This window comes from Dendrobates tinctorius, unplaced genomic scaffold (assembly GCF_039654945.1).
Source record: "Dendrobates tinctorius isolate UK_male_01 unplaced genomic scaffold, ASM3965494v1 ptg000138l, whole genome shotgun sequence".
Lineage (NCBI taxonomy): Eukaryota > Metazoa > Chordata > Amphibia > Anura > Dendrobatidae > Dendrobates > Dendrobates tinctorius.
Window position 1 is genome coordinate 3,982,440 of NW_027361806.1, and position 17,305 is coordinate 3,999,744.

The 17,305-nt window shown below is 44.7% G+C and overlaps 1 protein-coding gene across 3 annotated transcripts; it reads right to left on the bottom strand.

Moving 5' to 3' along the window:
• Positions 1-44: 44 nt before the first annotated feature.
• Positions 45-17,296, bottom strand: MUTYH (mutY DNA glycosylase). 3 transcript variants are annotated; one of them, XM_073544438.1, is made up of 16 exons: positions 17,165-17,296; positions 16,582-16,652; positions 16,380-16,498; positions 15,241-15,280; positions 14,775-14,848; positions 14,632-14,673; positions 14,155-14,226; positions 13,936-14,049; positions 13,742-13,839; positions 9,335-9,479; positions 4,964-5,054; positions 4,406-4,588; positions 4,192-4,337; positions 3,828-3,980; positions 1,055-1,105; positions 45-978 (listed from the first exon to the last, which is right to left on the bottom strand). In XM_073544438.1, exons 2-16 carry the CDS (start codon positions 16,649-16,651, stop codon positions 865-867), a joined length of 1,512 nt encoding a protein of 503 aa, XP_073400539.1. In that variant the 5' UTR covers position 16,652; positions 17,165-17,296; the 3' UTR covers positions 45-864. The 3 variants fall into 3 exon arrangements, with proteins under 3 accessions (XP_073400539.1, XP_073400537.1, XP_073400538.1); XM_073544436.1 differs by having other exon boundaries at positions 4,406-4,591; XM_073544437.1 differs by lacking the exon at positions 17,165-17,296 and having other exon boundaries at positions 4,406-4,591; positions 16,582-16,761.
• Between the last annotated feature and the right edge of the window lie 9 nt (positions 17,297-17,305).

The window sequence follows — 17,305 nt, forward strand, 5'->3', positions numbered from 1 at the left end:
CTAAATTGACTTTATCATCAGGCAGAAAATCAGGCAACGCAATATTACGGTATAAAAAGTTTTATTACTTATAAAATGTATAAAAAAAATGTTCTGTACACTGGGTCCCGATCACTGATTTAGAATAACAAATCTGTCATTTAATATAAAATACGCTGTATGACATATAAAGCTGATACAACGCATCATTCGGCCTCTGAGGGGTTCGGGGTCCAGCCGTCGCCTGCTCCAATGTGCACAATAACGTCGGAAGATGTCAGCGCATCAGAACTATTGGAGGATTCATGTTTTTATCGTGGGACCAAGGGAGCTCATGTAGCTCATAACACAAATCTCCGTGCCCCTTCCCCTAATCGTGTAGCATCTATAAAACAAGAATGTCTGATTCTGCATTAGGAGAACACATCGGACAGTCGCCATGGTCCAGATTCTATAAAAATGCTTCATCACTGATCTGCAATTTCACAATAGACCGTATAGCAGTTTTCAAGATCTCTGCTTTCTGTCAGTAAATGGTAATATTCTTAGCCTAGGTATCCTGTTCCTGTGGTAGCCCTCCTTCTCGCCAACATTTCTACAATTGTATCCAGAGTGCACAATACTCAGAAAGGTTAATAACCCAGATGTCGGGTGAATAACCTTTTCTCCCACTGACCTAGTGTAATAAACCAGGAGGTGAGTGACAGGTTCTCCCGTGTGAGCAGGACAAGGACAGGACTGATGTGCCGTCTCTTAATATAAAAGGATAAAAAGTCAATGGGTATTAGAAAAACGTGGTGGAAACCGGATATGGTCAGGATCATCTGACAGTAAATGGGGCAATAATCTATTAGAAAGTTGCAGACTTGTCACATCTGTCCAGGATCATTTCTTCACAGCAGCTTTGAAGAAGCTCTGTATAGACCTCTGCTTGCTGTCCATCTTGGCTTTACCAGCGGGTAGCTGGATATCACTTATGTCCTTTTTCCGTTTTCTGGACTGAAAGATTAGGAATAAAGGTTCGTTAGCGAAAAACAAAGGCTGCAGTAACACAAGGCGGGCATCATGCACTCACCGGCTCCGCTCCGCCGCTCAGTAACCTGCGACTCTCGCAGAACTTCAGAATCTGGAAAGGCAGAAGTGACATAATCTTTAATTATGGACAAGGTAATACAAGCTATTGCTACATGTTATCAGCCATTTCAGAAGCTGAATGGGGGGGAAAAAAGTGAATTTATAATAGAGCAGCCGCAGCAGAATTCTGGCCCCAACTCGATAGGACTGGCATCAATCTTGATAAAGGAAATGCTGGAGACAAATGTGTCAAATTCATTAAGAAGCACTTGCCTCTTCTATAAATTTGGTGCATCTTTAAACTGTTGTGCGATACTGCCAGAGATGCACATGTTACGGGGGCGCCTTGGCCGGGTTATGCCATCATTGGGGTCTGATCTCTGCCAAACCTGATAATGAATGGGCTGCAATACGGACTCATTGATAAGTCCCCCCCCTCAGCTTCTTCACAGCTCTCCGGGTGACTGGGGTGCTACTGTGCAGGGAGAAGCTGTCAAAAAGTATAGCACTGAAGCAGCAGCGCGTCCCCTTCAATCTGAGGATCGGTGGGGTCCCCGAGCATTCGTTATGTGATGCCATAACCTAGTTATAAGCCATCATTTGCTATGATGGAAATATCCCTTTAACTACATTACAGATCTTTACAAATTTCTTTACTGTTTTTTGCAGTTGTAATTATTTTTTTTCTTCATTTACATATCTGGCAACTGTGAGGTAGCGCTGTCATTTAAGGCCTCTTTCACACTTCCGTTTTTGACAATCAGTCAAGATCCGCCAATTTTGAAAAAAAACAGTTCCGCCATTTTTGTTTGCGGATCCGTTTTTTCCCCCATTGACTTTCATTATTGGCGGATCCTGACTGATTGCCGTCCGTTGCATCCGTTTTTGTGAGGATCCGCCACAATGTTGCTGTCCGTCAACATCCTCAAAGATTTCCAAACGGAGCTTGCAACGTTTTTTTGGCCGGCGGATCCTCCAGACACTGAATTAACCCCAAATTCTGTCTGGGTGCCGGACAAAAAATATTCATATTCTCTCTCTCATTCTCTCTCTCTCTCTCTTTCCTTTAAATTTCCTCATTTTCAGGATCCGTCTAAAAACGGATCCTGTGCCATCCGTTCACATCAGTTGAGAACGGATCCGCTTGTCAGCCTTTTTGGCGGATTTTAACTGATGCAAATAACTGAAGTGTGAAAGAGGCCTAAGTAGGGGATCACTCGCTTGGTAGCCACAGAATCAGATCCGGCACAGGTTTTCCATAAACCAGTATAGTCCCTTCGGTTTAGTTATCATCATAAACCATCACAGCAACAGAAAGTTCACTTAACAGCATATAATCAGCATAGCGTCCATTACAGAGTTTCCCTCTGTTAGCAATGTCCTATAGTCATATAAGCTATGCGCAGGGCTGTGGAGTCGGAGTCGTGGAGTCGGAGCTCATTTTGGTGGAGTCGGAGTCGGAGTTGGAGTCGGTATAAAATGGACCGACTCCGACTCCTAAAATATATAATAAATTGGGTACAGTAATTCAATGCAGGATGTGCTGAATATTTTTTCATAGGAGTTTGGGAAAGTTATGAAATGTCCTATAAATGGCCGTTATATTCCTGATCTAAGGCTACATTCACACACAGCGTTTTTCCTGTGTTTTTTGAGGATACATTTTTCAGCTGCAAAAGCTGATCATCTTTTTAAAAAACTGCATCACCTGAAAGGTTTTTGAGCTCATAGATAATGTTTTCAAGAGCAAAAGCAGATTAGAAATCTGCTCTATCCATTTATCCATATCTGTCTATCCATATCGTATCTGTACCAAAAAGAATGAAAACCGGGTAGTACACCAATATATATTCTGTTCTATCTAAATATCTTGATTATTGGATCATAAAAATGATTAAATGTCTGAGGTTCACATTGTACTACAATAAATTTTTCACTTAAATATAAGCAATATGTGTGGGAGTCGGAGTCGGAGTTGGTGTAAGGGAAATTGAGGAGTCGGTGTCGCAGGTTTGGCTTACCGACTCCACAGCCCTGCTATGCAGTGTACAATGTGAAGGCTTCCTAGCCCTAAGTTATCTCACCCACGTCCGGGTAACCTCACGGTTCCTTTATCATGCAGCAGACATTCATTCCCTCCAGGGAACTAACAGGTGCTGGCAGCCATTACACACAGCCACTCCACACGTTGTTAGCCAGGAATCCCCATCTCAGCGGGACCTTCCACACTGGACCAACCGGGTCCCAGCATTCACCCCCATGTGACCTACCCTGGCCACATTATATGGTCCATAGCCACGCCCACCGGGTCACATGACTATGACCTCACCACAGGTCCTGCACACACACATATACACTTTACAATAGCGTTAATAAACACCCCCCCCGGTGGGTTTGTAGGTAACTAGTTCCTGACACATTGAACCAGCACCTCAGCAGTATCACTGCTGATTAATACACACAAATCTCCATCTCAAGGCCACCCACCTTGAGATACATAACGGTCATTCAGTATCTTGCCATTCATCCACTCTTCTAGGACATCCATACAGCGCCCCCTAGTGGACACAGTGGTCACTACACCACACTACTTTGAAAGTCCTGCTGTTTTATTTTCACCTCTGTCAGTGTTGCAGTCTTAGGGCTTGGCTCAGTGCAGGGGCTATGTGACCCCCAGATCTACTCTCAGATAACAGAAGACCACAATACAAAGCTGAACTAGATATGAACGGAGAAGAACCGTGAGTTAATGGCAGAACATTCCAGACATTTACCTTTTTCATGGCGGTAGGGACAGCGGACTCCATAAATTGTGTCCTGGTGACCCAACGCATTGCTGAATGCTCCGCATCCTCCCCCTTTGCAGAAACGCAGTGTAGGAAGTAGACGAGGTACGTCTGGTTTATATGGGAGAAGATGTGGATGACCTGCCGGGAGAAGAAGCCATGACTGGCTATTACAGTCCTCTGCTGATCATGTAATACTAAACAATATATACACACACATCTATAATATATCACTCTACAAACATAATGGGCTGCTGGCAGATGAAAACTTTGATTTAAAAAACCCCATTTCCAATAGTAATTTTTCTGCATTGCTTCCAAGCAGCAGCCTTATGGTTAATGGACTTCTTACCTCCCCAACAAACTGTAGATCCTTTATGGAAATGTCACAGCCGCTCAGCTCCTGGAGGCGGCCACACAGAATGTCCTTCCGTTCCTTCTCAGTGCGCGTCTTCTCTGACAGCATGCTGGGGAACTCCCACATCCCAGCCAGGAGCCCTGCGCAGGATACGGCGGTCAGTACAAGCGCTGATAGACTGTTTAAGCATAGCGTCACACTAGATCACCTTTCTGGGGTCTCTGAACCAGTAAATATTCCGAGACCCCCAGTTCTCCGGGTCGCTCCCACACACACGTGACAGTTTGCTCTTCTCTTGATGGTTTCTTTGCAGATTTGCGGGGGTAGTTGGCCACTCCGAGGCTACGGTCCCACTGATCACTGGGCTGGATACAGAGAGGACAGGAGGGGACTGCTGCAGAGGAACAGATCTGTTACAATGAGTCAGCCACAGATCACAGATATATAGACCATTAATTATCATATGAGTCGGTGACTCGATCCTGTGGCTCTACAGCGATTGCAATACTACAACTCCCAGTTTCCTGGTTTTGCAGCAGCTGAAGAGCCACAGGTTGGAGACCACTGTAAAAGGTACAGGCAATTACCCAACAGCTAAAGCACAGGACCGTGCCCTGCCTCGTGGATACAGGCACTCCTATGGGGGCAGTTTTTTGGGAAACTGCATAAAGAAAAAAAAAATCCCACCTTACTCCGTCAGAGGTCACATGCAGGATCATTACATAAGGCAAAGTAATAAAAGGACCAGTCATTTCTCCCCACTCACCACATTCCTCGATGTCAGAGATGAGACGGATTTGAGTGTTCGCTTTTCTGTTCACAAGATTATTGAGGGAGGATGCAGAATCCAGGTCCACCTACAACACATAATGCTGGAGATTAATGGCATCGTATGCCATAAAATGTCCAGTTTCACAAACTGCAATACACTGGCGCTATCCACTCAGGGAGGAAAAGATTGCTCAGATGCTGCTGGTGAAGAACAGGTGCGGTGTCTGACCCTGCTAAGAAGTAGAGCTCGAAAAATAAAGTAGGGTGATCACCGCGCTATACTGAGAAGAAATGTGTGCTTGGTAATATTAGATGCACTCACTTTTGTGGTAGAGGGTGTTGAAATCTATCCATAGATCCATAGGTAGATGTATTCAGTAGTAGATGCTAATGAGGTAATAGTGATAGTTAATAATACCCCATATCAGAACAGATAGAATAACATGGAGCTGACTTTTCGTATTTGCTTGTTTACTTACTAGAATCAACAAATGAGGAGTACCGGAGCTTGTCCGCTAGTCGCTAATAACACATGTAGTAGACTATAAGCCAACTAAGGTTTTTGGAACACTTTCCTGCAAGCGCAGAGACCAAAGTGATGTAAAAAAAAAGTTTTGGTATGAAAAAAATAAAGTTTGGGATACAATGTAATATCAAATATAGGTGGCACTTACTGGGTTAAACGTACTGCCTGTAGTTGAGACATAGGAACCTTGGTCCAACAAGTGACTGTAAGTAGCCTGGAGAGGATTTATATGTGAGTATCACTGTAGTTGGTACAATTGACCAGTTAGTGACTGTAGTCTGCCGGGTACTTACTTATTAATAATAGTATTGGTGGTGCAGCGTATTGCTGATGAAAGCGTGCAGCTGAGTGCGGTCACTATGGGTGTGAGAAGTGATTACCGTCAGGAGGCTAAACGAACGCTTGTAGAAGTCTTGTATCTATGGTGCACTTACTTGTGTTTTTTCATTGGTGGTGCAGCAGCTGTCTGGTGTGAGCAGATGCCTATCGCTGGGGGCAGGTGCTGGCTCTGCTAGAATCGTTTCCCCAGCGGGGAAAGAGAGAGGAGGAGGACGCCTGCACCTTGCGTGCCTCGGCCGGAAGCAGACGCTGAGGACGCGGCTAGCGTGACGCCACTGTAGAGAAAGGAGGGGTGCGCGAATGGACACAATCCGACGCGTTTCGAGGGGTTGTCTCCCCTCTTCGTCAGGGCTATGTCCACTGCTGATACTACCGTCCTTATATACTAGCCTGCCTGCAGAGTGTAGCACCTGGATCCAAGCCAGGGTAATGTACTGGCCAATCATGAGGCTTCTGTCCTAGGATTCCTAATTGCGTGTTATGATGGTACTGACCCTAATAAAGTGCTTGGTGAGCTGATTGGTTGCAATCTTATATGAATGTAGTAGTCTGAATCAAAAGATCATAGATTCTGATTTAATAAAATCTCCATGATTGTCTCTTTGATTGGACCAGATATCCTACCCAGGTCATATGTGCAAAGAAAAATGTAGGGCTACTAAAGCGAATCTTTTGAGTGTGGTTAAAAATGGAATTAAAATATAACTTTTATTAGGAAATATATAAAAAAAAACAACTATAGCTAAAAATACAGTGTGAGTGAGGATTGGATCAGCCTTGAAGGTGTCTAGGTGATGGGAACAACTATAAAAGTTAAATATAATGAAAATTTAAAAAAATTTTGTTTAAAAATTTTCTATAAAAATGAATAAATATATGAATAATAAGATAAATGAATGAGAATTTTTTTTTGTTTGTTATAAAAAATTTTTTGTACGAAAACAATAAAAGCATATATCAAATGCGCCTGTCTCGTAGAAACTTTTAGTATAATAAATTATATTGCTATTGTTAAATGGTGGACGATTATAATACGCTAGCATACGTATAGAGACTGCCTATCTACCTCTTATATTTGGAAAATACTGCAAATACCGTTGTATATAGAGAAATATATACTAAAAATTATTTTTTTTTTGAAAAATGTTAGAAATGGGTGAGATTTGGACTAAAAACAGTGAATTAAAAAGCATATAATTCAATTTCGGGGCTAAACTGTCAAGGGTAAATATCCACTTGATTCCACCCTTGACATGGCTTTGAGGTAGTCCCCTCCCCTAGGGTTCTGTCAGACGACCTGAATACCAAGAAAAAGGACTCCGTTACATGATTTGTTGTGCTTTTCTAGGAGGTGTTTTGATAGTGGATGCCCTTTGAGAGACCGAGTCAAGGAACACCTTGATAATATGAGCAAAGGGTTCAAACACCTTTTTGTGCGACCGACAGAAATCATGTCACAAGGGCATTTTAAAATGTAGATAACTCCTATTGTGTCGCACGTAATGTTGTATTTAATGGGATATTCATTGCTTTTCATACTGTCCATAAAATTTGTGTAGAGTTTCTTTTGGATACGCGTTCGTCTACAACATGGGCAAATTCCGCATGGTAAGAAGCCTAGTGATGGTGTTTTCAAATGTATTTGCTTCTTGGTAATGGCAGTGCCCGGGTTAATTGTTTTGGTTGTTGGGGCCAGTAGAAGACCCAGGTTTTGGGCTTTGGTATAGATAAACGTAGGTTTTTTGGGGAGCAGGTTCCCAATGCACTTATCACTCTGTAGATAATATTAGCAAAGGGTTCAAAGGGCATCCACTATCAAAACACTTCCTAGAAAAGCACATCAAATCATGTAACAGAGTCCTTGGTATTCAGGTGGTCCGCCAGAACCCTAGGGGAAGGGACTACCTCAAAGCCATGTCAAGGGTGGAATCCAAGTGGATATTCAACCTTGACAGTTTAGCCCCGAAATTGAATTATATGCATTTTAATTCACTTTTTAGTTCAAATCCCTTCTTTTTCTAACATTTTTCAAAAATTTTTTTTTAGTATATATTTCTCTATATACAACGGTTTTTGCAGTATTTTCCAAATATAAGAGGTAGATAGGCAGTCTCTATACGTATGCTAGCGTATTATAATCGTCCACCATTTAACAATAGCAATATCATTTATTATACTAAAAGTTTCTACGAGACAGGTGCGTTTTTTAGGCATTTGATATATGCTTTTACAGTGATGTCACACTAGCCCGGCCTCCTATTCCCGCCGCGTCCTCAGCGTCTGCTTCCGGCCGGGGCACGCGAGGTGCAGGCGTCCTCCTCCTCTCTCTTTCCCCGCTGGGGAAACGATTCTAGCAGAGCCAGCACCTGCCCCCAGCGATAGGCATCTGCTCACACCAGACAGCTGCTGCACCACCAATGAAAAGACACAAGTAAGTGCACCATAGATACAAGACTTCTACAAGCGTTCGTTTAGTCTCCTGACGGTAATCACTTCTCACACCCATAGTGACCGCACTCAGCTGCACGCTTTCATCAGCAATACGCTGCACCACCAATACTATTATTAATAAGTAAGTACCCGGCAGACTACAGTCACTAACTGGTCAATTGTACCAACTACAGTGATACTCACATATAAATCCTCTCCAGGCTACTTACAGTCACTTGTTGGACCAAGGTTCCTACGTCTCATCTACAGGCAGTACGTTTAACCCAGTAAGTGCCACCTATATTTGATATTACATTGTATCCCAAACTTTATTTTTTTCATACCAAAACTTTTTTTTACATCACTTTGGTCTCTGCACTTGCAGGAAAGTGTTCCAAAAACCTTAGTTGGCTTATAGTCTACTACATGTGTTATTAGCGACTCTAGCGGACAAGCTCCGGTACTCCTCAATTGTTGATTCTAGTAAGTAAACAAGCAAATACGAAAAGTCAGCTCCATGTTATTCTATCTATTCTGATATGGGGTATTATTAACTATCACTGTTACCTCATTAGCATCTACTACTGAATACACCATCTACCTATGGATCTATGGATAGATTTCAACACCCTCTACCACAAAAGTGAGTACATCTAATATTACCAAGCACACACTTCTTCTCAGTATGGCGCGGTGATCACCCTACTTTATTTTTCAGTTTCATAAACTGTTCAAGACACTGTGGCCGCAAGAGTCTCGTCTCTCTGGTAGACCCGGCATAATGCTCCATTACACACAGCCCATTGATTTTTGGAAATTGTGTAATGTCGCAATAGCCCTGTGGGGGCACTGCAAAAAAACTGAACACTTAACCAAGTTCTCTACAGATTACCGCAGATCATTTGGTGTCACATTAGCAGGATACCCTGTGATTTGCTTATTGCAAGAGACCATTCTAACAAAAAATTGATTGCCGGGGGCAGAGCGCCCCTTCAGTAGCGTTCTTGAACCCAGGATGTACAAGTGATGCAGGCACAGTGACTGAAGACCTGGGAAGACGATCCATCTCACCTTCTTGTACGCCCCGCATAGGCTTTGTAGTGGACATTCACTGCACAAAGCTTTTTTGGGTGTGCAGACCATCGCTCCCAGCTCCATCATCGCCTGGTTAAAATCTCCCGGACGATCAGTGTCAACGAGACCATTTGCCAAATTCCTTAGGAATATAAAAGATTGATAATTGTTATTCTCCATCTATATTATTGGCTCCAGTCAAAGAAAACTTCTGCAGCTTTCTAAAAGACTTTGGATTCCAGCCTCTAAATGTGATCCAAGGATATTCTGTCTACTGACAGCAATCAGAGGTCTTGAAAATAAATGATGATGTTGGAATATTAGAAAGTCGCAGAAGTTTGTTTACCCCTGTTTTTTAAATCAGATGATTTTTATTTAAAAATTGTCAGCATGAAACTTTGACAATACATTTAACTTTAGTAATATAAACCATGTTCAACCTGACAGGCGATATAACTGTACTTGCATCCTAAATCCTCTACCCTCCCCCCATCCACCCTAACCCCATCCCTTTAAATCATTGCACTTATCACACACCATGACACATTTTGAAACTTTTTTCGAGACAGCCACTTAAGATCCCTGTTTAAAGTACCAACACAGAGGGTCAAGGGCGCGTAGGTAGACGCATTCTTTCTCTCATAAGAGCCTCCGAAGCCAGGCCTGGGTGCTCCATCCAGCCACCCCACACATTCTCAAACTGCATGTGTTGACCTCTTTTCGCATATATGTTCTGTTCCATCAAAACAATAAAGTTAACCTTATTAATCAGTTCCTGTCTAACTGGCGGTTTGTCATCTAACCAGTGGGCCGCAATGAGCTTTCTGGCAGCATATAGGATTCTGGCTATGGTCAGCTTCCCCCACTCATCAACTGCAATATCCTCCATGCATCCCAATACACACGTCAGCGAGTTCCTTATAAGATCCACTCCCATTACCTCCTGAGTCAAATTAAGTGTTTGTACCCAAAAGTTCTGTAGGGCAGGGCAGGACCACATCATATGTAGGAGATCTGCCCCATCCTCAGAGCAACGCGGGCAGCACGAATCCCCCCTCAGGCCCGCCCTCTTCATCCAGACCGAGGTCCTGTATACCCTATGTGTTAGGTAGAGTTGTGAGACTCTCCTGGCTTCACTCATAGAGACCTTGGGGATGAATTCGCTCTCCCACTGAGAGTCCGACATTGGTCCCACATCCTCTTCCCATTTTTCTCTGTACTTAGCCGGGTGCCTTACTAGGAATGAATCCAAAAAACCCCTATATACGAGGGAGATGAAACCCTTAGTGCCCCTCAGTAACCCTATAAGATTCACCATCACATCTGATTGCACCACTATTCTTGATGTTTTAAGCTGTCGATCGACTGCATGCCGCAGCTGCAGATATTGAAAGAAGAGAGATTGACTAAGAGGGAACTCCCTCCTGATCTCGTCAAAAGTCTTAAGCATGCCGTCAACCAACAGTTGTGACACAAACCATATCCCGACCCTTCTCCATTGAGCAAATCCTCTCAGACGTATTAACTCCCCGAGTCTCGGATCAAACCAAACCGACGAAAAGCGCGTGAACTCCGCGATGCCCCTCCATTGTCTAACTCTTTGCCAAATCTTGTCCACCATAGCGATCGTCGGGAGCCTTTTAGGGTTCACCTAGAACCTACCAGCCTCTAGACTAGCCAGCAGCAGACCTCTGCCCACTATAAACTCAAGGACCTTCCCAGCCGACCTATATTGAGTTGGCTCCCCCCACCCCACCATATGCTGACATTGGGATGACATATAATAAACCCACGGGTCTGGGATTGCCAGGCCCCCCTCTTCTTTTGACCTCTGTAGATGTTCATGTTTAATGCGTGCCATACTACCCTTCCAGATCAAGTCCCGGAAAAGAGAATCAATCCGGTAGAATTTATTTTGCGTCAACCAGACAGGTGTATTATGAAGTATATATAGGAGCTGGGGCATGAGGATCATTTTTAATAAATTTGCTCTACCTGCCACAGACAGGAATAGTTTCTTCCATGCTCCAATTTTTTGTTGAAACTTTTTGATAAGGGGGGTAAGATTGAGACGTTCATATTCCTCCAATTTAGCCGAGACCACAATGCCCAAATATTTAAACTCCCTAACCACCCTCAAAGGGGTCCTAGGGTCTAGCGTTAGGGGAGCAGCCGAGTCCACGGGAAGCAACACAGATTTATCCCAGTTGATAGTCAGTCCAGAAATAGAGCCGAATTTACCAATAACTGCCACAGCCGAACTCAGGGAGTCGCTCGGGTCAGCCAGAAACAGCAGCACATCATCCACGTATAAAGCCACTTTCTCTATGTGGCAGCCATATTGGAATCCCCGGATATCCGTGGTACCCCGAATCTTTGCCGCTAACGGCTCTACCGCAATCGCAAACAGCAGGGGGGACAGGGGACACCCCTGCCTCGTTCCCCTATATAGGGAGAAACTCTCAGACAGCAAACCATTAACCCGCATTTTAGCACTAGGGGATGTATATAGCAAACGCACCCAACTCACAAACTGATCACCAAATCCCATGGTTCTCATTACCGCCCACAAATACCTCCACTCCACATTGTCGAACGCCTTAGCGGCATCTAGGGAAACTGTTACCCTCTGTCCCACATTATCCGCCCTCGCCTGCATGTTTAAGTATAATCGCCGGAGATTTATAGCTGTGGATTTATTGGGCATAAACCCTGACTGGTCTTGATGAATTAGGGATTCGATGACCTTGTTAAGTCGGTTCGCCAGCATTTTGGCCAATAACTTAATGTCAGTGGTCAACAAAGAGATTGGACGATATGAAGCTGGGTCCGTCAAATCTTTTCCCTGCTTTGGTAGGACAACAATTATCGCCTCTCGCATGGACCAGGGCAGCTCCCCCCTCGCCAAACCCGCAGAGTAAACCTCCATCAACTTGGGAAGCAACACCTCCTTGTATTTTTTGTAGACTTCCCCTGGGATACCGTCCCCCCACCGGGGCCCTGTCACCAGGTACAGAGGCCAGAGCTGCCTCAAGTTCCTCCATATCAAAGGGCTCCTCAAGAAGCCTCTGCTCCGCTAGTGAGAGTCGTGGAAGCTGCAACCCCACTAAAAGGTTATCAATTTCCTCCTCCGACGGCTGCACGTGTGACTGGTACAGATTGGAGTAAAATCCCATCATCACCTCCAGTATGGCCCTACTGCCTGTATGCTCACATCCGTCTTTCCCCTTTAATTTAGCAATATACGCTGATTCCCTTTGGACCGCCACCACCCTGGATAGAAGGTGACCCGCTCTCTCTCCCTCCTCGAAAAACTTCACTGTGCAGAACAGCCTTTTCCTCTCCGTAGTTTTCATAGTCACATTACAAACCTCTCTCTGCGCTGATCTCAAATGGTGCCGGGCCTCAGGGGTTTGCTCCTCAATTAGTGCCGCCTCTGCTCCCTCTAATGACCTAATCAATTCCTGGTCTCTCCTGCCCTTCTCGGTCTTAACTAGCGATATGTCTTTAATGCACAGCCCTCTAAAGTAGGCCTTCATGGTTTCCCATACCATTAATACCGAGGCCGAGCCCATATTAATTTTAAAGAACTCTGTCAGGTCAGCCCCCACATGGCCGTCCAGATCAATCAGCTGGAGCCAGAACGGATTTAGCCTCCACAGGGGTCTCCTGGAAAACTCGGAGCCCTGCCCCTGAAGCACCACACACATAGGCAAGTGATCCGACAGAGTTCTAGCCAAATAAGTTACCTCACCCACTAGACTTAACATCGGACCATTCCCCAGAGCCAGATCAATCCTGGACAGCGAGGCAGAGGCGGGCGAGAAGCAGGAGTACTTATAGGTTCCGGGGTGATGGATTCTCCATATGTCTATTAGTGCAGTCTCCTTCAGAACCGCCCCAAAGGGGGTGCAGTTACCACCCGGGTCTCAGCACCTCCCGACCACCCCTGTCCCAATGGGCATCAGGAACATTGTTGAAGTCGCCAATTATCACAAAGGGAATCCCCGGGAAATCGCCCTCTACCTCCATGACCTTGTACAGCAATTTCCCACAATACAGCGGAAGGATATATATCGAGATCAGTAACATCAGTATACCAGACAATTTACATAGCAAGCATACGAACCGTCCCAGAGGGTCTACAATCACTTTACACTGTTCAAAAAGCATACCTGTGCGAACAAGAACACTGACCCCCCCGTGAGTATGAGGAATATGTTGCATGATACCCCGCCTGCAGCCACCGTTTTTTAAGAAGATGCGTTCTACTCTCTATCAAGTGGGTTTCTTGCAAGCATATGACTGCAGGTTTGGCATCGAGCAAGAACGTAAACATTGCCTGTCTTTTTACTCCAGATGCCAACCCCCTTGTTTACCCCTGTTTAACGCTACAGAACTCACCAAAGCGCATCAGTGACAGCCGGGGAGGTAAAATCAGCTCCAATGCATCGTAGGCGGCAGAGAACTCTGATGACGTTGCCATCTACGACGCCCGTAACCTGCCGAAGGAGAAAATACAAAGAATAGACTGGATGTTCTGGGGAGGCCACACTGCATGAGCCTGGGTCCTCAGTGTTGTGGTGGTTGGGGCTTACCTGATCATAGGAGATAGAAGCCACTGCCCCGGCTGTGTACCTGCCCACCCCTGGCAGCAGTTTCTGTAAGTCTTCTGCAGTGCGAGGCATCTGACCTCCAAACTCTCGCATAACCTGGAGGCCAATGAAGCCAAGGCGTGATTGAACATGGACCAAACCATTCAACTCATTTATTTTAAAGAAATAAAAGGTTAAGTAATATGGACACCTTCCACAAACCTTCTGAGCTCCTACATGCAGACGCCGTCCACGGGAGTAATACCCTAGACCCGACCACTTCTCATTCACCTCCTAGAGGGAGAGGAAAGGGGGGGGAAGTGAATATTTAAAGAGCATTTCCCACCATTACCATAAAATCTTCAGTTAATAGAAGTCGTTCTCCTCTGTCATGTCCTCCTTTGAGGCGTCATCCCGCTTTCCTGGAGTCCTGAACAGCAGATCTGAACTGCTGCACACATTCTAGCTCTGCCCTTCAGACGCCGGGGAAAGTTGGGTGACGACCTGTGCAGGATAAAGAACGGCTGTATAGAATTACAGATTGTACTTTTTATAATTCTCCTTTCTCAAAGGTAAGGGTTAAATCTTTTACATATTGCATTGGGCTGTGAAATCATTGGATGTGGGATCTTGCAGAGCATCGCACCTGGTAATGCAGACCCTTCAAAATGCAACACACAGATGGTCCCGGTCACCCACCTCCAGTGACGCCATCGCCAGATCTTGAACTGTCGGCCACTTCTGCAGGACAAAGACCCAGAAATGTTAGTGGATGAGATACTTTCAAGGGCAAAGGCCACTGAAAATGTTTACATAATCCCCTCCCCTGAGTTCTCCGTCACCTTCATCCACCTGGTGTAGTAGTCGATGACTGTGGACACCTGCGTCTGCTGCAGCATGACCTCCGACACCCAAACTGAGAAGAGGGGGGACATGAAGTTATCTTAAGGAAATAGGACGACTGACTATAGTCTAAGGGTCCGGGACCACTCCCAGCCAGATTATATAGTGTCAGAGCGCTAAAACACGAGCAGCTGATATTAGCCACATATGATGTAAATGTCCAAGGAGCTTCCAGCCAGCGATTCCCCAGTACACAATGGCTGATAACAGATAGCAATAGATTACATGCACTTGTCCTAAAGCTATTTTTTCCCCAAATGATAATTACAGATAATAGAGGTAATACCATACATTTACCCATCCTACAGTCAGAAATGGCTGATAACAGTGGGCAATAGAATGCATTTACCTGCCTTAAACGCTAAAGGAGATGATAACAGAAAACAACAGATCTTAAGAAATCACCTGAGTATGCTCTGAGGTTCAAATCCATTTCTGCACTGGCCTAGAAGAAAGAGGACGACTCTATTATAGGAAATGTATCAGTGTCATCCAGACATCTCTACAAAGAAAATCTCAAGCAGTGAAATAGCGAGTGCAGCTCTGAAGTATAACACAGGATGTAACTTAGGAACAGTACAGGATCAGTAATGTAAGTACACAGTGACTGCACCAGCAGAATAGTGAGTGCAGCTCTGGAGTATAATACAGGTTGTAACTCAGGATCAGTAATATAATGTATGTACACAGTGACTGCACCAACAGAATAGTGAGTGCAGCTCTGGAGTATAATACAGGATGTAACTCAGGATCAGTAATGTAATGTATGCACACAGTGACTGCATCATCGGAATAGTGAGTGCAGCTCTGGAGTGTAATACAGGATGTAACTCAGGATCAGTAATGTAATGTATGTACACAGTGACTGCACCAACAGAATAGTGAGTGCAGCTCTGGAGTATAATACAGGATGTAACTCAGGATCAGTAATGTAATGTATGCACACAGTGACTGCATCATCGGAATAGTGAGTGCAGCTCTGGAGTGTAATACAGGATGTAACTCAGGATCAGTAATGTAATGTATGTACACAGTGACTACACCAGCAGAATAGTGAGTGCAGCTCTGGAGTATAATACAGGATGTAACTCAGGATCAGTAATGTAATATATGTACACAGTGACTGTACCAGCAGAATAGTGAGTGCAGCTCTGGGGTACAATACAGGATGTAACTCAGGATCAGTAATGTATGTACACAGTGACTGCAGCAGCACAACAGCGAGTGCAGCGCTGGTTCGGATATTAAAGCACTTTAACCCTGCTGTTCTGTTCGGTTCCATATGATCCGAAATGAAATTTGAGACCCTGCCCATTATGTAACCTTTTTCTGAAAAAAAATAAAAATAAAAATTACGTTTTAAATTCACTTTTCATTTGTTTATGATCAACCATGTTCACATACAGTTTAATAATGAAATAGGTATCCAACTAAAACACTTACAGTAACTAAAATCAACATTAGAATAGGTCGGGTCAAATTGACCCTAAACCGTACAAGTGTTTAGTAAATGCGATCAGAACAGTAGAGTTTTAATCTCGTACCAGTCTCCGCCATGGCAGGTCTCGTTTGCATTGGTCGTACCAGGCGAGGAGTTCCTTCCTGAGGGTGACCGTCTCCTCTGATGTAAATATATGGTATGGAGAATGATGGATGGTGGGCTCTGCAGTGAGAACACACAGTAAGAATCCCTGCCGGCTGCCAGACGACATGGTGGCACCCTATGCCGTACCTCCGCCATCTCACCTCTGGCTTTCTGTTTGCTCGGGGACGTCGGCTCCTTCTTTGGGGCCCGTTTTGTGGCTGAGCGCCCCATTCTGTCAGGAAGGGAATGATTGGTTATACTGGTACTTATTCCAGAAGATGCACTACAACCCCCAGCATGCCACACTGACTCTGCATACAACGCTGTGTCTGCTAATTTCTATTTACAGTGTAACAGGAGCTGGATTAGCAATTATTCCCGATGCTCACGTCCATTTCCAACATGGACGCCTAGGACTGTTTAAGGCTAGTTTCACATTTGCGTCTTTGTGCGCAGCGCATCGTGCGTTTTTTTATGCGCATTCGTTCTCTAGGTGTTAAACGATGCGCTGAGCAAAAAAAACGCTAATGTGAAACCAGCCTAAGTTGACTTTTAACAGAAGGGAAAAAAGCTGCTCAGCGCCGCCATCACTGATACTGGAAGGAAGCCGCATAGTCACGAGGTGTCGTTGACGGATTTACAAACGGTAAAATACAATTCAATCAACTTTATCGTTAGTAAACACAGCACAGCAGACCACGTGACAGGACACATGCGACCGCCGATGACCACGTGACTCCTTACCTGCAGTGCAGCGTCTGGATCGCTTTAAACTATTATATTCTACGTCATGAGAAGGCGCCATAAATCAGAGCGGTCAGTGTAAAAGGTGCAGTCTCCGCGCTACAAGAAACGGCAGGACACGCCCTCTATGTCTTTCTCCTA

Bases quoted from the DNA above. Each gene is read 5' to 3' on its own strand.
- MUTYH (XM_073544436.1), bottom strand. From the start codon at position 16,651: ATGGGGCGCTCAGCCACAAAACGGGCCCCAAAGAAGGAGCCGACGTCC. The intron at 14,227-14,631 runs GTGGGTGACCGG...CTCTCCCTCTAG, and splicing joins TGGCGATGGCGTCACTGGAG to GAGGTGAATGAGAAGTGGTC. The intron at 4,592-4,963 runs GTGAGTGGGGAG...GTTCCTCTGCAG, and splicing joins CTCTGACATCGAGGAATGTG to CAGTCCCCTCCTGTCCTCTC.